General features: G+C 45.6%; 2 protein-coding genes across 4 annotated transcripts; both read right to left on the reverse strand.

Annotated features, from left to right (window-relative positions):
- Positions 1-375: 375 nt before the first annotated feature.
- Positions 376-3,918, reverse strand: RRP7A (ribosomal RNA processing 7 homolog A). 2 transcript variants are annotated; one of them, XM_032107657.1, is made up of 8 exons: positions 3,764-3,918; positions 3,612-3,619; positions 3,385-3,527; positions 3,071-3,196; positions 2,672-2,795; positions 1,958-2,055; positions 1,351-1,549; positions 376-858 (listed from the first exon to the last, which is right to left on the reverse strand). In XM_032107657.1, the coding sequence occupies exons 1-8, from the start codon at positions 3,805-3,807 to the stop codon at positions 773-775; spliced, it is 828 nt and encodes a 275-aa protein (XP_031963548.1). In that variant the 5' UTR covers positions 3,808-3,918; the 3' UTR covers positions 376-772. The 2 variants fall into 2 exon arrangements, with proteins under 2 accessions (XP_031963548.1, XP_031963547.1); XM_032107656.1 differs by lacking the exon at positions 3,612-3,619 and having other exon boundaries at positions 3,756-3,918.
- A 1,440-nt stretch (positions 3,919-5,358) lies between these two features.
- On the reverse strand, positions 5,359-23,266 carry POLDIP3 (DNA polymerase delta interacting protein 3). Of its 2 annotated transcripts, none has more exons than XM_032107653.1 (9): positions 23,135-23,266; positions 19,444-19,831; positions 16,988-17,062; positions 15,066-15,161; positions 10,153-10,335; positions 9,232-9,309; positions 8,545-8,674; positions 7,615-7,681; positions 5,359-7,295 (listed from the first exon to the last, which is right to left on the reverse strand). In XM_032107653.1, exons 1-9 carry the CDS (start codon positions 23,191-23,193, stop codon positions 7,121-7,123), a joined length of 1,251 nt encoding a protein of 416 aa, XP_031963544.1. In that variant the 5' UTR covers positions 23,194-23,266; the 3' UTR covers positions 5,359-7,120. The 2 variants fall into 2 exon arrangements, with proteins under 2 accessions (XP_031963544.1, XP_031963543.1); XM_032107652.1 differs by having other exon boundaries at positions 16,988-17,065.
- Between the last annotated feature and the right edge of the window lie 161 nt (positions 23,267-23,427).

Here is a 23,427-nt window from a genome sequence, read left to right on the forward strand (position 1 = left end):
AAACCAGGCTGCTCAAAGTGGCATTTGTTTTTGCAACAGTGCTGGGTATCAGGAATTTCCCATGGCCTAGACATGGCTGCAGAGCTCCATGCACAGCTGGATGACTGGGCACTGCAACACTTGGCTAAGAGGGAACTGCCACAAAGGGAATCACCAGACGGGGTAGGGCTCTATACCAAACCACTGATCTTTCCTTGTGACAACAGGCCTGGGAACTTCGCAGTTAGGCTTTTCCTAGAGTCACTTCCCTCCTCTTTCCTTCAATAAAATGTGCAAATGAGCACCAGGTTACAAGCCATGATTTTTACCACCACCCCAGCACACAAGAAGCTGTTTCCCACAGGAGACCGGGGGGGAGAGAGAAGCATTCCCATGTTCTGAAAACAGTAGCAGCAGTTTATTTACAGTTCTTCAGCCATTCCCTGCCTCTGCAGAGGCTGTGCTAGGTCAATCCCAATTCTCACCAAGCTTTAGGAGGTGTGTCTTTGGGTGGCAGGGAGATACAGGTTGTCACAGGATGTGCCTCAGCCCCTTGACCTGAGCAGCCTGAAAACTGGTGCCACAGGGTCGAGTGACAGAAGAGCAGGAGGATACTGGTGCAAGTAAAGGGAACTCTCCTCCAGCAAGAGTTGCTGGCATCTCCCAATTCCAATCCAAGGGTAGAGGCAACCCAAATCTGCCTCAATTCCTTAAAATCCTTTGGCAAACAGAGTCAGTAGGTAGCTCTCCTACCCTCTCCAGCACAGGCACCTGAGGAACAGCTCAGCACAACCTAGTATGGCCGAAACTTGCGCTGGGCTCGCATCAGTGCGATCCTCTGCTTGTCCTCCTCAAATTTCTTCCTCAACTGGGCAATGTCTAAAACACGGAGAAAGAGAAAGAACAGGTCACACGGGAGCAGCAGATCTCCCTCTCCTGGGAGCTTCACTTCCACACACCAGGAGGGACTGAGTCTCAACAGCCACAAACACACGCTTCTCAGAGCGGGTCATTTTACACCTGGGCTGAGTGCCAAGCTGGGGCTCCAGCCGTTCATGTCCGGCAGTGCTGCAGCTCCCTCTTGGGGAGGAATCTAGCTAGTTCCCCCCTTCAATTGCTGCCTTTGTGCAGACTGAATAAGCATCTCTTGGAAAATCACGACCTGCACACCCTCCCACAAAATATTCCAGCAGCCCTTGGTAGGACAAGTGGTAGTAAGAGCCCTTCCAAGAGCTGGCAAGGCCATTCAGACCCAGCCAGCCCTTTGCTGGCAGCTGGACATAACCTCCACTGAAGGCAGAAGGATGCTCCTTGAGCCGCAGTGTGAGAGACAAGACACGGGCAGGGGTAGGAGGAGATTTGCACACTCACACTCTCTCTTGCTCTCACGATGCTGCCAGGCATAGAAATTGAGCAGCTCTTTTCGGGCCCTTTTCTGTTTCTCCTTCTCCAGCACCCGCAGGTTGGCGGCCTCTGTCCGGGGCAGGCCAGGCTTCCGGCCCTTCCGTGTCACCTTCACCCAGCCCTCCTCATCTGGAACACCCTCCTCCTTGGCTGCTTTGGCTTCTTCCTGTAAAGACAGGAGGGTGAGGCAGCCGAGTGCAGATGCACAGCCTGATGCACAGCTCCCCCACAGCCCTCCCTTAAACACAGGCAAAGTTACAGCTCCTGCTTCCACACAAGATTTAAAGGAAAGCATGGGATCAGGGCTGTAGGCATTCAACTCTCAGTCACAACATTGCATACCAGCCAGGAAACAATTTATTTGTGGATATCTATTGTAAGCCCTGGGGGAAGGGTCAGGTGTTGCAGACCAAACCAGGGCCTGACCACCCATCAGCAACAAGGAGTAAAAAACCTCTGCCAAACAAAGGGACCCTCAACCCTTTCCACTATGGCTGGAGCACTGAGAAATCTCTCCTTTCCCTCTCCCCTAAGAAAACTGCTTAGCTGGGCTCCCTCCTTAGCCTGGCCTCACCTCTGCCACCTTTTTATCATAGTCTTGCATGTAGGCATCCACCTCAGCCTTCAGCTCCTTTGGATCCACGATGGAGGCCTCATAGCTGGCGATCCACTCTGAGACAGAGAGGGCACAAGTCAGCAGTAGCTGCTCTTAGAAGCAGGCTAGTGTGGTGCTTTTGGGCAGCTCTAGAGGGAATTCTAGAGTGGGGGAAGGACACATCGTTCCCATTTGTGTTCAGCTTCCCCCCTGCCACAGCTCAAACGGACTTGTGGCTGCAAGCACAACCAGTATGTGATGGGAAGAGTTTGCAACTTTCCCAGGCAGAAGTGGGCTAGCCTTAAGCCCAAGGGGCACAACATTCAGGGCTGTGTTTCTGTCAAGAGGTTTTATGTTAAGTGCTGTCATCTTGACAGACAACTGGTGCCTGTTGCACGAATCTAGTCTCCATTTTGAAGACAAGATGAAGACAGTATCTCTGAATCTATGCAATACTGAAAAAGTGCCAGGAAAAAGCACTCTTCCAAGTGACCCCCTTTCTCCCATAGGGTCACTGGACCAAACTTCAACACCTGCTTCAATAACATTGCTACCCTGTGAATAATAAAAGCACAAAAAACACTGAACATCCCCCAGCTTAAAACAAAATGGGACACGCAGGGTAGGATTCAGCAAATGAGTGTAGTTCTTCCCTGCCATTAGCCAGTAGAAAGATAGCTAGAGCTGACATACTGCTAATGCCGGTTTTCACAGGGTGGCTCTCTGTTGATATTAGTAAGGGACCTTCCTGTGATAGAGCCTTGGCTGCCTGGACACCTGCTGGTTTCCTGAACACCACGTATGCTACTTGAAATCCCTAAAAGAAAAAAGCACCCAGGTGAGTCAGGTATGTCGGGGAAATCGGTGATGGAGCAAGGAACTGCAGTACAAATAACTTAAAAAACTAAAATAAAAATCAAACCACAAGTGACAGCAGGATAAGAAACAAAAGACAGTGTAAACTTAAGTAAGTAATCGTGTCACCCAATGCCCCATATGGTTCCTGTGCCTCATGTTCTGAAGAGAACCATTCAGTACTTGCCATCTTTTCCCACTAAAGCATCAGTATTCCTCTCCCCCATGAGCTTTTACCTTTACAGTTTTGTGGTCGAAGAATTTGGACGTCAGTTTATCTTTTTTCTCTCCTGGCCCTGGCTTGTCGCAGATGTCCACAGACTGCACATGCCCGCAGCGAGAGAACAGCCTAGACAGAGAGTCCTTGACACGGACAGTAAGAGAAAACACACGGTACAGCAAAGCAGGAGCGGTGCCTCCCACGCACAGCCTGCAGAGGTCTCCGGGCGGCTCCCCGGCCCCAGCCCGGCCCCCCGCCCGCAGCAGCCCAAGGCAGGCCGGCTCCCGGGCCCCCAAGGCACTGCCCTCGGCCCCGAGCCGCCCCCACTCACCGGGCCGCAGTATGGGGGCACGTTGAGGACGAAGAGCGTGCGGCGAGGCGGGTGCGCGGTGTCGGCCCCTTCCCGCACCTGGTGCTCCTTCACCAGCAGGCAGTGAGGCGAGCGCTGCCGCTCCGCGAACTTCACCGCCAGAGCTGCGAGGCACACACCAGTCTGAGACGCCGCTGCCGCCCCGTAGCCGCTCCCGGTGCCCCGCGGTGCCCCGCGCTGCCCCTCACCCGTGTACCCCGGCGGGCCCGCTCCCGGTGCCCCGCGCTGCCCCTCACCCGTGTACCCCGGCGGGCCCGCTCCCGGTGCCCCGCGCTGCCCCTCACCCGTGTACCCCGGCGGGCCCGCTCCCGGTGCCCCGCGCTGCCCCTCACCCGTGTACCCCGGCGGCGCCGCTCCCGCCGCACGCGCCGTGGCGGCCGCCATCTTCTCTGCGCACGGTGGCGCGGGGGCCGCCGGGAGCTGTAGTTCCCCGGGAGCGGCGCGGCGCTGGTAATGGCGGCAGCGGGTGGACTCGCCGCAGCCCCGGGGTTGAATTTATGTTTTTGTAAAAGCAATGTAAAACTCAGGCACTGTCCTTAATCTGAGGGAAGCAAATAAATCTTAAAGATATGTAGAAACATTCAATGACAACTGTTTTTAAAGACTCTTGTTAATTAAAAAAACTCAAAAAAAAAAAAAACCTTACAGAGGAAATTGTAATGGAAGACAGGACCATTCCAAAAATACTGAAGCAAGACTAATGCATGAAGTGACAGAATATGACGATATGGAGAGTTAACCCAACCAAATATCGCGTTAATGAACATTATCGGAAGGTACATGCAAAAGCCATGAAAATATACCAAACTTGCACATTGTGGCATCACTTCAGAAGTCCTCACATTTTTGAAATAAAAGAAATGAACCCAGAACAAACAAAAGAAACACCATTACAAATTACCTACCACCTGACCTGGCCAGCCATTTAATTTAATGTCTAAATTAATGCACATTAATTTAGAGCGCAGGCAATGAGTATTTCATATGCAAGTTCATAATTTCTACCAGTCCAGAAAAAAAAAACCCAACACAAAAATATAACTATGTTGCATGAGGATGAATGTAGACAGATATGAGGTCAGAAGGTGGTAGGTACGAAACCGTGATTAGCATGACAATTGCAGGACGTCCAGGAGAAACTGGAGAGCCAAGGTGAACCACCCGAAAAGGACTAAGAGTTACTCTTGTTTGAGTGCCCAACAGAAGCCATGCAATGGTGCATTAAAGAGCTGACCAAGAACAGAACACCAATGTACACCAAGACATTGCTGTAAGACAAGTCATGGAGTGGTGTTTGGACAACCACTTAATTCACTGATTTATAAAAAATAAGAATATACTGCCATAGATCACAGAGCAGTCAGTAGTTCTTCCAAGGAAGTATGTCAATTTCATCATAAAACTCCCAGATAATCTAAACATAATGCACAGTAAGTTAAAATTTGGCTTTTCAATTGACATGAATATATTAATTTTAAAAAATCCTTGAGGCTCCCCTTTCTTTCAGAAGAGGCAAGAGGTGCACTCACAATACGGCTTCACGTTTAAACGGCCTTCTGTCTAGCTGATAATGAAAGTATCCCTTTTCATCTAGAACAGGTACCCTGATTTCAAAGCTGTTTTTGTTATAAAATTACTTTTTAAACGACTAGCCTGTCAGTAACAAAGGCTGCTTTCTTTTTTCTGTGAAAAGAGAATTGGAATTAGATGGACACAAATGGCTCCAATTTAGCAAGAGTCAGCTGCTAACGTCTGTGATCCAGATTAAAAGGTGAACGAATAACAGTTCTCTCACCCATATGCTCCTCTTGCTCTTTATCACGTTACCAGTTTTGAAATTTCTATGCTCACCTAGAAAGCACAACTGACTCCATGTTGGAACACCACCACTTATCTCTAGTTGCTTCACAGCGTCTAAAAAGGCTTAGAATCCACTCTCTGTATAACAAATGTTTATTCAGAAACAGGTAATACATTATCTTCTCCAACCCCTAATGTTTCCTCCCCCTACCCCCCCCCTTTCTTTTTTTTTTTTTTATTAAAACACAGGTATTTGGTGGGCAATCTAAAAAAAGGAGAACAATAGCTGTCTTAGGTCCCCTCCCCTACCAACATCTGCTGTTCACTTGAAGCACCCTACCAAATCATGGTGTCACCGGCCTTCAAACCAAAGAGAGTACTCCAGAAAAACCAGTCCTGCCAAGTCCTTATTATTTCTATGGCTAAAAGGGATACAGTGAAATAGAGGAATGGTCTGCACGAGCTAGATAGAGGAAAGAAGTCATACAGAACAAGAAAGCAAAAGAAACGTAGGGTTGTCCAAGAAACGTAATCTGGACTTCCAGGAGCTACTCAGCAGAGCTGAACAGAACGGATTAGGTTAGTCTCCCAGCTAGTAGGATCAAGTTCAAACCCCAACCAGATTTTGGAAATTGCTCTTAGCTTTCCTCTCAGAATACAATTTGAACAAATACAAATGAGTGGAGCTACTAGGACTTTGAACATCCAAAGTGCCAATGCCGTACAAACAATGGGAAGTACTGGAAGTGCCACCTAGTGGCCTGTCACACACACTCGCTGGCCCACACCACCCTCGCTGCCCTGCACGGGACTTGACACTCCTCTCCCCTGCTCCTTACACAGTGCTAACTGCCCTCTGCTCCCAAACCTCTCCCTGAAGCCATACACTACAGCAATCATCCTCCAAATCCATGCATGCCAGCAGCATACCAACACAGCAGCCCAAAAAAGCATCTCTCAAAGAAATGAGACACAAGACTTTGTGTGTATTAGGATCTGAAAAGGGTCCCAGGTCCTTCCTTTTTATAGGAGACTGGGTGAGTTAGAAGGTAAGAAATTAATGTCTGTGCATCAGCAGGAGGAGGCAATATAGTCTAATGGAAGTCCAACAGCTGGGCTTCGTCTAGCTCTGAACGTGACTGGTTCTTAATTTTTCTGTCCAGAAAGAGAGCAACTGAGCCTGACCCTCCCGAGCAAATATATTCATTGTACAAATGCCAGAACAACCCTCCAGCACTACCAGAGTTGAAACACCCCTGCCCATAGCACAGTGGCTGGTGCACTTGTGAGTACGGCCTTTCTGCCTGATGTCGCCGTTGGCACGCACAGCAGGCAGCTCGGCTTTTCCTGCTTCTTCTCAATGTCACAGCTGCTGAGCAGGAAAGTGTCCAACAGCCAGAAGGAAGAGGTATGCCAACAAATGGCAGACAAGTCCTTTCTGTACAGACCCCAACCTGACTTTGTACCCAGCGCAGCAACTTCAGAAACAATGTAGTGGTCTTGCCTGCGGACAATCAAGGGGATGCACCTTTTACTTAAAGGTCAGTCAGAAGAAAAGAGAAGGAGATCACCACTCCTTCCCTCAGAGTCTATGTGCACTTTTAATGGCCACTGGGGGCTTTGGAGTAAAGGATGGAGTTACATGGTATATGCTCGGTAATACATTACTGGCAGAAGGGGGAGGTTATTCTCTTGGGAAAAAAAAATCATGGAAGGAAACTCCAACTATGAAAACAGAAAGTACACACACAAGAGGAAACACTATTGTACAGTAAGGTAGCGATCATAGAAAACAAAAAATTTCAGGATAGGCAAATGCAAATAACATCTGCGCTCCTGCACTTTCCTCATCCCCCAACTTATATGAGTTTTCCAGTCCACTGCTTGCTCTCCCCTCTCAGAGTTTAATTTTGAATTCTGTGGGCTGCACAGAGGCAGAGACCCCTGAGGATTTGAAGAGTGCCTTCAAGATAGTTTCAGGGTCCACTTCAGCTGGGGGATTTGAGGAGGCGCTTGCACTTGGCCGGCGTGGTTCCCCTTCCTTCTTCACTGAAGGGGTATCACTCAATCGGCTGGAGGATTAAAAAAAAAAAAAAGGCAGCATTTAACCTCTCTTTACCCTCTTCATGATAAATAAATTCTAACACTGTCTGCATTTACTGTTATGAGTGTTTCCCCCTCACCAATATTAGAGATAAAGGTTTTAAATATGCTTTTCTCACAAGAAAACATCCTCATCTCAGATTATTTTTGAGCCTCAAGGCTGAGAACACTATGTAGTCAAGCGACATTGCACTCCACTCAACACACTGTGCCACAGAAGGGGAGAGAAAGAAAATTCATGGGACAACAATTCTCAAAACAGAACCTTCCCCACTGAAGGACACTTACAGCAATATAGGCTGGTCTGAGGTGATGACATTCCCATTCATATGAAGATTGCATTTCATTGGTTGACCTAAATAAAAGCAAAATACAAAATTCATTCTATCAGAATTGGGGTAAGGCGAGATCCTTGAAACATCACACAACAGTGCAAGCAGTAAGAGTTCAACATGCTGGGGAAACATGAGGAAGAACAGCTGATAAATCTTCTGTTGCAAAATCAGAGCAACAGAAGAGCCACTGAAACATTCAGTACAGTATAAAGGATCACACTAATTAATAAGTTACACAGAAGTATGAAGCCCTTAGCAGGAACACAAGAGGATCTCCCATTCTTAGCTGTCTGCTCCTCATCTAACATCCATAAAGCATCCCTCAATCTACAGAAAGAAAAAGCACCTATTTCCAGCTAAAAATTAACAGTTCAACATTAATTTCAGTTTAACATGGTTAAAAAATAAAATTGCATTATTCAAAGTTTATGGAGAATCTGATACTCTTTTACAAGTCCAATTCAAAATGTCTCTGAGTACACCCTTAAACTATTGCAAATGCTAGTTTTACTTGTACTTTGCAAGCAGCCCTGTAAGCAGGTAAAGCCTTCCTAAGGACTATCCAGCTCTTGGTGGCATACTAGAAACAAAAGAAATTTCATTTGGAAGTTAGACCAGGAGACTCATCAAAACCCTGCCTCCAGCTCTGAACCTTCTTTTTCTAGGAAAACGTGGGTGGGGTTTTTTATTGCATTTAAATGAACTGTGCATATATTCAGCTAGTTACACAGCAGTTACTACCTTACCTAGCTCTTGAACTGACTTTCTGGTATTTCTCTCTTGCTAGCATATTAACACCTAAGATGCTTTTAAACCTTCCACTCAGGTGGAAAAGTCATTGTTGATTTATTTATCGTAAATGCTACTCTGGCATCAAACTTACCATCTAAGCATCTGTTGTTGTATTTCTTATATGCTGTGATAGCATCTTCTTTCTTCACAAATACTACCTCAGCCACTCCAGGGTGCACCAGCCGGGCTCGCTTCAGAGCTCCACACACACAGAATAACTCCTGAGGGCAGAGAGTCAGTCATGACCATGGTCACATCAAAGGCTCTGCATGAGAAGGCTTTACTTGCTTCACCACACCACCCATCCTGCTTATTAAATACCTGACAGGATCTGGACACTTGTCTTACTGTGTTTGCTATAAGTTCCTGGCACCAGTAATAGAGACTACACAAGCACAGAAGTTCAGGGCCAGTACCCAGTAGTGTTTTTCACACAGGAAGACCAGATTATTTCTCAGCCCAGCGAGAATGGAAGCCCCTAGATAATTTGGATGGGGGCGTAAGTTTGGGCAGAAGCATCATTTGGCATGAACTATTCTTCTGTGATATCAGGTATCTCAAAATACTCTCTGAGATTTTGTCCCATTTTCTTAAGAACTTAAAAAAAAATCTAAACAAACCCCGAACAATCAAGAACCCTCAAAGGTTTTGCAAGGACAGTAAACCCACATCACACCCTTCTTGCTGCATTCTCCATAGATCAAGTGATTTATCAAAAGAGGTAGGATAAGGAAAGGAAATGTCATACATGCACAGTTTGGCAGTAAGCAACACTCACAACAATATCTTCCTCTGTGACTCGAGGATGCAGATTATTTACGGTCATCTTTGTGCCTTCCAAAGGACTGAACGCCAGCTGCCAACACAAACAAATGCATCACATGAAAAAGGTCAGAAATACAGCCCACAATACAGCACAGCAGAGAAAGTAATAAAAAGTCACTAAGGGTATGTTTGTACACACACACAAAGGAGAGAGCTACAGCTAGTAATGAGAAGTATCAATGTTTACTAAAGCCCAGCTCATCTGATGGCAAAAAGAAGCTCCTTTTCCATGCTAGTTTCTCTCTGAAGTAACTTTTCACTCTTATCCCAAGAATAACACTAACTTAATCTGCATACACAGTACTCTGGTCATGCCCACAGTTTTAATAGTCTGTCTCTGCTGTACTCTACACCAGCCAGCAAACCCCAAAATACAGCTCCAGCCTCTCAAGAGCATGCTGAACTCAACACACCTAGGAACACCTGCTGGGTTACTTGCACCCACCATCAGGCAGTTTGGCAAAGCAATTCCAGGCAGGCTGTCTACAAATTGTCTGGAGGTCTCATGTGTACAGCCAAGAAGTTGTATTTGGAAGAACTCTTTTTTCTCCTTGCTAGCTGGAGTGGACATACAACATATCAAATAGTGTTAAAACACTACTCCTAGGGACATGAAAGCTACCAAGGAGTGTCCAAACAAAAACTGCCACCTCCCTGTAATATGGATTCCTCCAGGACCATGTTTAGAAAGGATGTTTAGACAGGTTTCAAATTCTTGGGACATGGACTGCAGTTACCAGAATAACCTTCATGATGTCCCAGAAGTAATGGTGAAAGGCAGGCAGAAATGAGCTGCTTACATGTCTGATGAACAGCAAGTTTCAGATGTTTCAGAGACTTCTATAAAGAGCATTTTCCCCTTCCCTGAGCTCACCTCAACAGGTGCTGGCTCTTTTGGAGGCTCTTCCTTTGTCACTAAGGTCCGGGACATGTTTGTCAAGGCCTTTGTCCGCATAGCAGTGGGAGGTGCAGGTGGAGCTGTGTACGTATCGTTCTGGACCACTTTAGTCAGGGGAACAGTCTTGGACAAAGAGAATTTATTGCTGCTCAGACCAGTCTACAGGAAGAAAAAAGAAAGTATCTCAGAGCTGCGGCCTACAAAAAGCTGTCACTCTTCTTCAAGCATCACCACCAGAGTATTACTAGTATGCACTAAGAACTGCATGTCCATCCCACTGCCAAAAACCACTACAGTGCTGGAGACTTTCAAAAGGCTCTGAAAAAAAAAAAAAAATCAGCAAAAGCTTCTGGGCATAAATATAAGAAGGTATGTTTATCCAGAAACAGCACTTCCCCCATGTCTTGGGGTGACTTTATGATGTGTATCCCCTATTGCCGCTCCATGCTCAGAAATTAATTTTGTGCCTTTCTGTGCCTTTAAACTGAGCCCGAGAGGGGGGAGAGGAAAAAAACCCGAGCAAACTCTTCAAAGCAGTTTGTTCAAGGACACAGAGATACACCGCCTCTGCTTCTAACAGCAGCAGCAAGGGGGGGAGGAAGAATCCTGCTTGCTTTCCAGCCAGGTTTTTGGCTTCTTTTTCTCCAGAGAGAGACAGAGAGTTGAACTTTGTTTTCCTGGGACTTTGGTTTTTTTCCCTTCTTCTTTTTCTGGACTGTTTCAACATCAGAACACCTCGGGAGAGTTCTCCACCGAGGCCCTGGAGGTGGGCCCAGGACCCAGCTCTGAGGAGGAGGAGAAGAGAGACCATCTACAAAAGGACTCTGAAATTTTCCCAGGTTTCTCTCCACAGCGAGAGGTTTTATTAATTAGCATTATTATCCTTTTCCTGTGTGTTTGTTAAATAAATAGTTTTTATCTCTTTCACTTTCCTTTGAGGAAAATTTATTTTTTCCTGAACCTGGTGGGGGAGGGCTGGTTGTAACCTGCCTTCTATCAGAGGATATTTTCCTCCAAATTTGTCCAAACTGGCACACCCCATAAGCACTTTTTGGTTTCATACTTTTCTTAAATGAACTTTAACAATGTGATCTGAATTTGAAAAGCTCCTTTCATCCGAAGATTTTCAAGTACTTTACAAAGTGCTCACAAAGATTGCTCATTAACAGTAAGACTGAGAAGCCCCAGTACAAAGAGCAGTAATTCCTCAGAATCACCAAGCTAGGGCAAAGACACAGAACCTAACCTTTGTAGTTGGAAATACCTGAGTTTAAAGCCAGACTAAAACTTGTGCTTGGAAGCTGCTGTGAACACTGGAAAGAACAAATTTACTCCTGAAAAAACCCTCAAAAAACCCTCATAAGATTATTTGAGAATCACAAATAGCCAGAAGCTCTATTCTGAATACCCACATGAGGAAATAAATTCCTGGGGTAATCACTGTACTACAGTGCCTGTGTGACAGTAAAACCACATGAATCTGCTTTTCCAAAACCAGAGAATAACTTAGTACAAACCTATGGCCAACTCCCATGTCTGAAACAGGGCTAACTTCAAAGACACATTAGTTTGGCTAAAGGCCTTATCCAGCTGTTGCAGTGGGGATCCTGCAACACGCATATATCAAACCAGGAGTCCCGTGGAAAGGAAATATATATGGACAGACAGATTCTTGCTAGATGTTTCAGAGATGTTTATTTCTCCAGCCGCATGGCCGGGGCTCTGCCGAGGAACTGTTCCAGTCACGGGCCCAAGGGTCCTTCTGCCCGCGCAGGGAACACAAACCAACCAATGGGAACGAGGCTGAGCAGGGGCAGGGAAGCCCCGTGTCTGTGCCCTCAGGGCCCCTCTCCCAGGGCTACACGGCAGGGGAGGGACCCCAACACCTCACCCGTTTTATTTTAATAAAAGGAGAATGAAAACAACTGGATAAACATAACAAGAACCGTTTCAAGACAAAACAAGCCACCCTCCTGAGTCTTTAAATGTCCAAACAGATTCTCTGGAACATCTTAGGGCTGACAGAAGGGAGACAGAATTCTCTGAGCATGCTTTGTGGGGAAACTGAGGCAGGAGAGGGTTTAACTTCTTCCCTCCCCCTTTTCATCCCCCACTCGGCATTGGAAAGGGATTTTTGGGGAAACAATTGGCAAAAGCATGGTTTTGTGAGGGAAACCATGGATGAAAAAACGGATTGGGAATACACTGGGGGTAATAGGACATAGGGTAAAAGGGAAAGGTGGGATTAGGAAAGGGAAACTGTAGGGGGGGCTTACAATGGAGATATTGTCTAACATGACTACGATTTTTAGCATATATACTGCCTTTCACAGAAACACCATCAGGCCCAGTGACCTGCGATGCTTGTAACCCTTTTCCACCTCGTATAATTTTGAATTCTACCACCTCTCCATCTCCCAAGCTTGGGATGCATTTTCCAGGGTTATTCTTTTTAATAGCAGTTCTATGCACGAATATGTCTTGCTGGTTGTCACACCTTGTTATAAAACCATAATTTTGCTTAACATTATACCATTTTACTATCCCTAAGGTCTTAGTTACTATGATCTTTTCCTTTTTCCAAGTGGCTGCTGTTTTCTGTCTCGCTGTGTCTTTGCTCTCTCTTTCGGTCGCTCCCGTGTTGGAATTGTCAGGGCTGCTGGTGCCTGCGCGCTCTTCCCAGGGTCGTGTTCGGGGCTGCGCGGGCCGGGCCGGGCCGCACTGCTCAGTTCTCCGTGCGTCGCCTCCTCTGGTCGCAGCTTCGCTGCCGCTGCCAGGCGCTGCACCCACATCTCGGCCGGGCCCCCGAGCGACGACCCCCCCCGCGCCCTGCTCCAGCGCGTGTTTCGGTTTGGCGCGGCTCCGTTCCACCGCCATCGCCGCCCGCCGCCGCCCGCGCGCCGCCCCTCTCGGTTGGGCGTTCCCAGGGCTCGCTCCACCACGCGCTACACAGGGCCGGGCGGGCACCGCTGGGTCCCGCCGCTCCCGCCGCTCCCCGCTCCACCACCGACACTGCGGCTCACGTGGCTCCGCCCGCACGCGGGAACTGCCTCGCTGCTGCTCGCAGAGCGCTCGGTGCACGTGGCCTGGGCCGCACGGTCCCTGCGCCAGGCTTCCCTTCGCCAGGACACAGCTGACACTGCTCAACAGTCTCGGTAACTAAATAATATTCATGAAAATATTCTTCCATCGGCATATATTTTGACTCCAGTATTAACTGTGTCCAAACGGTTTTCCAAAAGCCCTTGGTAAGAATTAAATCCCAAGAAACATAGAAAAAGTTCTTAAACAACCATGCCAGGAAGTGTTTCAGTTCTTTTTGAGCTTGAATCAAGCTAAAATTTACAAATCGTTGTTCAAGAATCATTTTAAGTTTAAGATAAATGTCCATATGCGGCTCTGAGAGCCAAGAGTCTTCCCACGGCTCCTCCATAGTTTAGATATGGAATAGCAAAGCAAAACCAAGAAGAGGAATCCAAAGTTTCCAGGGTTTACTCACACAAATCAGTCGCTTAGGGATCGGGGATCGTTCTGCTCTCAATTCTCCACCATTTGTTGCAGTGGGGATCCTGCAACACGCATATATCAAACCAGGAGTCCCGTGGAAAGGAAATATATATGGACAGACAGATTCTTGCTAGATGTTTCAGAGGTGTTTATTTCTCCAGCCGCATGGCCGGAGCTCTGCCGAGGAACTGTTCCAGTCACGGGCCCAAGGGTCCTTCTGCCCGCGCAGGGAACACAAACCAACCAATGGGAACGAGGCTGAGCAGGGGCAGGGAAGCCCCGTGTCTGTGCCCTCAGGGCCCCTCTCCCAGGGCTACACGGCGGGGGAGGGACCCCAACATCCAGCTAAGCACTGAATATTCAAGAATGATGACTGCACAACCCCCCTTGGGTGCCTGTGCCAGATGCTGATCAATACCATGAGAATTTCACCAGCTAGAATTTCTTTTGCTGCAGTAAATTTATTGATTTGTCTTCTCCATGGTCACTCCTGAGAAGGACCTGGGTTTTACCTTTTCCATGACCAGGCAGTGAGAGTGGACAGATCTCACTACAACCTTCTCAGCCTTGAGACACTGCTCTCTCACCCTCTCCTCACACATAATACGCTGCAACCCTCTGACCACTTTGTGGTACCGGTTCCAGTCACGTCTTTCTTGTGCCACAGAGCCCCAAGACAGGCACAGAATTCCAGATGCATTCTCAAAATATCCAACAGGAATAATTATCTTCCTTGATTTCCCAGCTATGATTTCACTACATCTACAGTTGGCCTTTGTTGCTGGAAGGATGCACTACTCACTCATTCTTAGCAGATCACACAGCAGGACCCCCAGGCTCTTTCCTACAAAGCTGCTTTCTAGCCAGTCAGTTCTCAGTTTAAGCTGCAGAGCATCACCCCATGCCAAAAGCAGGACCTTACATTTGTCTGTACTGAAATTCCATCTTCTCCAGAGCAACAGTCCTGCCCAGCAAGATGCCTACTAAGATTTTTGCACAGCAAGAGATTTCCTGCTTTGATGCCCAGTCTCCAGAAGCAGCAGAAAGCTTCCCTTGCTGGTTTACTAAAACAGTAACAAGACAGGTTAAGTGCACTTCCTCAACAAGAAGAGTCAAGAGCCAGATGCAACAACCTGCCAGCAGGGCAGAAAGCACACATTCTGGCTGCTAAGGGCCCATAAAACCAGTTACCCTAAAAGAACTCTGTTCCAAAAATAACAGTAGAAGCATTGGCAAAAAGGAAGGGTGGGGTGAAGAGCAAATATTTGAGGAGAAAACATAACTTACAGACTTTAAAAGAACATAAGCCCTGTAAAGACACAGCCTGTGTGTTCATGCAATGTGAGCACGGCATGGTGGGGACTGTTGAAATAATCTCTTACCGAGTTGTGCAGGAAACTGTTTGTGGTGGTGATTTTCATCTGTTTGCTAGGAAGGGGAGAGACGCTTTCATCATCATCTTCTGTGTCATACAGACCCTGAAGTGAAGAGGTAATAGCTTACACACACATAGATTTCATTAAGACATTTCAAAAATAGGTAGTTTTCTCCTGCCTTCACCATCTTCAGCTAATGAACACAATTACAATGGATTTTAGCTTCAGGTATACAAGTCCATGTCAAAACACAGTATAAAAACTATCAGACTTCCTTTCCAAAAACACCACAGTAAAACTGTTTCCCTAGATATACTGAAATCACATACAGATTCCTCTACTCCTAGACCTCGCTAGGACTGCTGAAGCTACATTAACGGAATAAAGCCTCAGTGTCTTACATTTTAGCACCCTCCTACCTTTACAGTTGAAGCCCGTGCATGTAATTTTGAAATTAGTTTGGGGGTGTGTGGTGGGTTTTTGTTGTTGTTGTTTTTTGGTTGTTGTTTTAATTAAACAAATCCCTGTTGACTACACCTAAAGTGAACATTCCTTTTGAATAGCCTGCTTTTCTTAGCATAGAACATATCCATCTGGCTCTAGAAAAGACTGCACTAAGAGCTTTACTGAACGAATAATTAATTTTCCAGTTCAACTTAACACTCATATCCCTGCCTTAGAATACTGAGGTGAACTCCCACACAAGTATTTTTTTCATTGACTCTAAATAATGTTAAGGAAAAGTCTAGACACATATGGCAGTGCCCAGAACATAAGAATCACAACTGCAAACAGCTTCCCATTAATTCAGTAAAAAGGTAAAGAAAAATGGAGGGATTAGCAATGAGAGCTTGCAAAATCAGTGGGTTGTCATAGTCAGCAAGATTCTGATTTACAAACAGGGAAGTTGTTCCAGTCACAGAAATGCTATGAAGGAAAAAAACCCACCAAAATGGATAGAGAACAGAGGAGAATTGTGCAGAAAATAAAAGAGCTGGGAAAAACACTAGGCATCAGGACAGTGGACTTGAGTTTGAGACAAAATGAATGGATTCCACGTTTACAGGGATGGCGTCAGAATAATGAAGACGCTTCCTTAAACAACAGCATCTGGGATAGGTGAGGGTAGCAGGCCAGCATAACAGTAACATACACAAGCAGCTGAAGTTACTATAATCACAGTCCGCTGACATGATATTGTGAATGTCAGTTTTCCAGCATTTCATGCAATACTTTATGTGTACACACACAAAATAACGTAAGTAATAAAACCATGCAATTCCTCTCTGAAAGCACCCAAGGTAGTAAGGTGGCTGAATGGCTGGGGGCTGTGACAAAGGCCTTTAAAACTGATCCCATAAAGACGATACTCTAGGGTCTTTCTCAAAATCTGCTTGGTAAGGGCTATGGGAACTTTGTAAGTACATCTGAATACTAGTTAACATCATTCACTATCAGGTTTCCAGCAGCGGCCCACAGCTGGGATTTCACAGGAAGGTTATACCCTCTCCCACCTCACTGTAGTACATTTGACCATGTACAATCACATCCACTCTCTGAAGAGGCTGGCAGCATGGTGAATCAAAACAACCAACAACTTGATTTGATGTGGTGTCACTAAGAAATTGATAGAAAAACATCAGAGCTAGAGGTCAGCCTCTAGGGAAAAAAATACCATTAGCACACACAGATAAAACTGGGAATATCTACTTCTCATTCAGATAATGCATAAGGAATCAAGATAAATTATACTAAATGAAAACCTCAGCTACCACGAAACTATCTTAACCATGCAAGACATGAAAGCTAAGCTGATGGAGAACTTTCAGATACTTTTCTTTCCTACTTAAGACTTTTCTTTGCACCTGCCAACATTTATGGACACATCTTCCCTGCCAAAAGTAAAAGAGTACAGAGCAGGTACACACCTGTTTATGTGTATGGTTGTTCACCACATTGATCCTCATTCCTGCTGGATGAGAGTGTCCAGGAACTGGAGCTTTCTGCTACAGTTAGAGATAAAGAACCAAAGCATTATGCACTACAGTCCATCAGGTCCTCTTTTCAGAAGATCAAAGCTTTAGTTGAATACCCTGAGATCACTTAAATGAAACTCACCTTCCTGCTTTGAAATATATTACCACAATATGCTCTTAGGTAACACCTGTATTTTCTGTGATATGTTCAATATGAGATAGCGTCACTTAAATTAAAATCTAAGACCACACGAAGAAATGGATTCAAAATTCTTAGGGTTTAGTCTAGGATTATTGGGAAGGGATGTTAACTTCAGTCCTGTCAGGACTGACTAGATCTACACTTCTGCCAATGCAAAATGGGGTTAAGTCAGAAAGTGTCTCTTCTTTCATGCTACAGGTAACTAAACATAACTAAACTAAACATCTCCATCAAACAGAAGTAGTATATACTAACCCTTAGCACTAGAGCTGGAATAAGCTGTAGTGGAATAAAATGATGCACAGGGTAGTGGAGCTGCCCCTTCTTCAGCCCGTTATATCATGAAACAGGGAAACCACAACAGAAGGAGGTAGCGAATGTAGCTGTACTAATCAATAACTGAAATCATGCAACAACACCCTTAAAAATGCCCTTTTGTTTTTTGAAAAAGCTAGAGCTGTTCATTAAAGAATGGATCTCTTCTTACAAAAAAACACAGGCAGTAAAATCTTCACCTTTGCATTTTCTCTAGACTGCAACTTACACCATAGCACCTCATGTTTCAATTTGCTAATCAATTCAGAAACAAGGATACCCATCCTACAGAACAGCAGCAGACCTACGGTAATTTTTTGGTTTCAAAGATTTTTCCTTGCTTTATGAGAAACAAGACCTCAGGACAGCACATTCAGAGCTGTGTGCTGTACCTTGGATCACGACACACTAGTCTGACTCCACTTCTGCATTTGGGAAGATAGGAGGGTCATGGGCAATTTGGAATTTCAGTACAAATATTTTGAAAAATGTTTAGATAATTGCTCATGCGCAAGGTTCTGTCTACAGTCTGAATCACCACTATACCCTATATATAAATAGATATGTTTCCTTGCACTATGTTGTCTAATAAACTGAAAATACTATTGGTAAAACCAAGTCACAAAAAAACTCCAAAACATCAGGTCAGAACAAACAGCTACTGCACCAAGTCTCTGGAAACTGCTTTAATGCCTAGAAACTTTGTAGAAAATGTTCAATTCCTCACAGCTGATGCTGGTGATTTGGCTTAGAAGGACAGCAAGAGTACTAATCACCCTCCTAATTAATGACTGCTAAACAGACTGCTCGACTGCTCTGTGATTAGCCCTTCTTACTGCCTCAAGAGTCCTTTCTCTTTCTTACATCAGCCTGGCAGTAAACCTGCAGAGTAGTGGGAAACTTCCTAGGCTGATCTGCAGAAGAAACATGCTTGATGTCCTTGAGCAAAACCCACAGCTGAACAGAAAGCAGACTCATCTAGGCTTTCAAACTGATGACGACAGAGATTTCTGGGTATGTGTAAGCACACAGCTGATTTTTGGGAGGAGAAAAATGGAAAAGATAGGCTGGGAACTTCAGTTACATGCTTGTAGAGGTAAGGAGCAAAACCACTCAAGCAACAATCCCAACAATCTGGAAACTTCTCTTCTGACTCTACCCATTGTACCTAACAGACACACAGTTCAACAGCAGTTGTTTGTTAGAGAAGCTGGTTAAGAATCGAGTTACTGTGAATATAGCAAAGTGAAACCAGAAAACTGGCCCAGGAAATCAGCAGGTCAGGGTGATCAACTGATTACAATACAATTGAAATAAATCTTGAGCCTCAGCAGGAACACTTCACGAGATCAGGCAACTCCCTGGAAACCAGGGCATTCCTGAAAACCAGACAAGTATAAAAGGGGAAAATTGTAGAAGGGTTCATTGAATTTTAAATTTTCTTAAAAACAAATACAGCTGCATATTCTAAACTGTTATTCCACCACTAGGATAAACCAGTTACCTATACAGGACAATCCACCGCATCAGACTTTCAAACAGGGGCAGTATTAAGAATGACAAAAAAACCCTGCATCATTTTGTTTGCATTCAGGTAGGAAGGAGACTACTTAACCATTCAAGACATCTCCTTTAATGCTGACAGGAGCGCTGCCTTAGTCTTTTTGGGCCTAAAATTAAAATGAAAATTTAAATGAAAGGTATGATTCTACAAAAAGTCCCAAGCAGCTGCAAGGACATACAAAAGGATCAGAATCCTACCCCACAGGCTGGAAAGAACTGTATCATTGTCGCTTCTACTGTTAATGATATGAACATATTCATGTATTATCGTGTCTACTGAACTGCTGTAGAGTAACAAAGGGGCTCAGAGGTGACTCGCTTCACCTACTTGGATAGTTTTGGTGATTTTCATGGCTGGATTTACTGTCCCCATAGCTGGGCTGATAGCAGCGGGAGTGCTCCTTTTTAAGCTGATCTTCTCTCTGGCATCCACCACTTTGGTCGCCTTTTCAGCAACAACACTTTGCTGCTTACGGGAATTCAACATCTCTCGAGCATCCTGCACCTTCCCTTTGATTTTGAACCGAGCGTCCTTTTGAACCAGTTTTTCACGGGCATCTTTAACCCCCAGCTTGAGTCGGGCATCAGTGAGTCCTATCTTCTGTCGGGCATCAAATGTCCGCTGGAAGCTCACAGCTGGTGATGATCTATTTAGAAGATTTTGCTGGATCCCAATGCGAGATCTTACACCCCCAAACACTGGCCTTGTGTTAATTCTGGAGAAAAACAAAGAAAATGAAAAAGAAAAAGGTTTCAGGCATTATAAGATGTGATTCAGTGTCAATAAAAGTATTTGTGTTGCTGCAAACAAAAGTTCACTATTACTGCACAGAAATCAACTCTGGTTGGATGTCTTAAATACAACAGTAGAGCTCCTAAGATGTTTTATGCTGGATTTTAGTTCCTACATAAACAGCTAAGGAACTGGTTTCCAAAATCCATCCTTAAGCCCACATTTACAAAGTAAAGGGTCTGACTTCAGCTGTGCTAAGTACATACTATATTTAAACAAAATTCAACAACTCGGGTTCTTTGGGGAAACCTGTGAAGACAAAGAGGAACAGGAACAGACCTTCTAGCTTTAGGACTGAACAGGTCTCCTAAAGCATCTTTTGTAATACAATAACACATCCTGATACAAAGGAAACATGGAATTACACGATTTCAAGAATTCTGGGCAGCAAGTTCAGATTTGTGGGTGCACAGCAACTTGAATTTTAGGATGTACAAGCACCAGTAACAATCTCAGTTCAAAGCCACCAGTTTCAAGGTTGATTAGCTTCCAGCAAGAACAGTCATAAGTCAAATTACTTTCTAACATGACTGCCTCTTCTTTAATCTGCTAAAAGAACTACTGCACTCGGCGACCTTTACTTTTTAAGCACATCATTATTGCAATACTGAGCATAGAAAGACAACAGCCCACAAGAACTACAGCATTTGTACTTGTAGACAAGTATTCCTAAAAGTAGCTCAATATGGGGTGAAAACTAGAACTACCTTCTTATTACAGGTCTGATACACTTTTTTCAAAATCTGCCCTAAGAACAAAACCAGTTTATCTAATTTTTAACAGAGTTCCTCTGATGAGTATTTTTAAAGTTTTTTCCTATTGGGTTTCTTTGTATTTTAAAAAAAAGACAAAGTAGTAAGAGAAATTTTAAAGTACTGAAAAAATATTCTTGCTGTTGACTTATTAAAAGTTAAAATAGAGGGCTACAGTGTTTATCTGCTTTCAGAAATGTGTTGTCCAGTACTATAAAGCCTAAAAGTAGATACCTGGAATTTGTTGTAATTCTCAAAAGGTTAGTATCCTAAAATCAAATGATGATGCTATTTCAATTTTTAATACATCTTTATATCAGTATTTCCTGATCTAACTCCACAACCTTCACATTATTTACAGTCATGTATTTTCAGTGGAGAAATCTTTAAAAAAAAACCCAATTAACCAACCAACCAACCAACTAAACAAGTGATGAAACCTCTCCTTCTGTCTCTTTTATTCTTGTGTCCAGATGTCTGGAAAGCTGGGACTGGAATCCCATTTTATTACCTATCTAAGAGTCCTACAGCTCTCTTACAGCCAAAGCAAACCAGCTAGAAGAAAGAGGAGCATTATTAAGACCATCTACAAAAATATACCCCGAATAATACAGAAGAGTAACAGTACCCATAAAGCAACAGACACAGAGCAAGCCTTTCCTTGCAATTTTAAAAGTATTTATTTAGCCATGTTGAAAGCATTCAGCTAGAGTGCTGCTGGATGAGTAGTTCATGAGACAGGTCAAAGTAAAACAAGAGATGTATGTATCAACATTTAAACCAGAATTAGTTAAGACTGTTGATGACAAAACCCAATGAAATAGGTTAAGAAACTGTACTGAGTATTACACTATTTCTGAAGAGTTGTGTTTACCCTAATAAGCAACTGTCTTCCCCAGATAATTGCTTACCCTACAAGAGCATTAACTGCTTAGGTGTTCGTGCCACAGCACCTGAAATAAAAGCGGATCTCAAATATCTAATTCACTTTCCAAGATTCCAAGCTCTGGCTTGACTATTTTATGGATTAGTACATTTTATAGGCAAATATTTTTCTTTTATTTCATTTAGACTACTGAAAAGCATGAATGCAATGATTTAAGTTTATTCAGTTTATCCAGCCTTCACAAAGCCAAGTTTGCTACCTCAGAAATTTATAAAGTGAGCTAAACATGACATACAAGAGGAGTGCGGGGCACAACAATTCTTACAGTACAGCAGAGAGATTACTGTTCAGCAAAAAAAAAGCAGGAAAGATTTTTGGAACAAATGAGAGTTAAGGAGGGATTTGAAAAAGGATAAACGAGGTACTTGGAGCATAGTAAGCAGCCTAAGACTGTTCCGAATATGCAGGATAACATGAATGAAAGCGCAAAGCCAAGGCCTTGTCTAGACTAGGATTTAAATATGTTTGAATGTTTTGGTAGTATATGTTAGCAGTTAACTTTCAGAATATTACTCTAGACATGTAACTGTCTACACATTCAGAGTTAAAAACTAAGACCAATAAATAAAAAAAAAAAAAAAAAAAAAAAACCAGCAACCAAAAAAAAACCCAACAAAGCAAGACCATATTGAGCTAACAGAGATGGGGGACAAGGTCTCCAGAAGCATTAAGAGACCATGACAAAAGGGAAGATGAAAAGCTTCAGAAGCAGCATCCAGGTAAGAACTGCCAACTGTGGCAGTAAATAGCCCAGCCTACACTGGAGACATCTGCCATGCAAAGAAATAACCTGACCTTGTAGCTCTGATCTGCAACATGCTCCACGTCGTCTCAAGCACTTCAAACAATCTGTCGGAGCACCACTAACTACGCTAGAGGGACAACAGCTTCCGAGGCCGGGCAGCGATGCGGCCGAAGCTCGGCAGCCTCGCCCGCGCGGGTGCCCGGCAGCCCCGGTCGGTTACGGCTCCCCGAGCACCACGAGCCCTCCCCCGGCTCTCCCACAATGCACCGAGCCGCTCGGGGGAGCGCGGGGTACCGGGCACCGCAGGGCGCTGCCCGGATTAACACCTGCAGCCCGGATACCGAGCGGGGCTCAGGGGCGCCGACCCCGCTATGGGGAGCAGCGCTGGGTTAATCGGCGCGGACAAGTACGAGGCAGCGGGGACAGCGCAAGTCAGAGAACTCAGCGAGACAAGGGACGGTGCCAGGAATCCCTAAAAGAACGAGACGGGATGTGCCGATGCGTGTTCCTGCCCCACCGGGGCAGCGCCAGGCACAAGGGCCGACATGGGGGGCCGACCCCCGCCCCGGCCCTGAGTGACGGCCGCCGCCGCCAATCGCATCGCGGCGCGGCTTCGCAGGCCCGCGGCCCAGCCAATGGGAACGCGAGGGCGGGAGCAGGGCCGGGCCGCGCTGAGGTAGCTGCGGCCCCCAGCCCCCGGAGCGGAGCCACCCGAAGGGAGACACGAAGGACGGCCGGGGGCCGCCGGGCCCGAGGCGCTGCGTCGCCCTCCCAGTCGCTCACCTTCCCTTCACCGTCACACCGCGTTTCCGTATGAGCTCGTCCAGAGACAGGTCCGCCATCTTGTCGCGGCCCCAACGATGAGACGCAGCGAGCGAATCCCGGAGGTGCCACCGTAGGACTTCCGCTCCTCGCCCCGCCCCCAGAAGTATGGCGGGCCCCGCCCCGGCTCCGCCCCGATGCGACGGGGCGCCCCACAACCCCCCGCGGTCCCCGGGCCCCTCATTTGCATACGGCGCGGCACGGCGCGGTTCTGTTCGCCCCGCGGCCGCGGTCCCGCGGCGCGGAAGGGGAGA

The sequence above is a fragment of the Corvus moneduloides genome, chromosome 4 (genome assembly GCF_009650955.1).
Source record: "Corvus moneduloides isolate bCorMon1 chromosome 4, bCorMon1.pri, whole genome shotgun sequence".
Taxonomy (NCBI): Eukaryota; Metazoa; Chordata; class Aves; order Passeriformes; family Corvidae; genus Corvus; species Corvus moneduloides.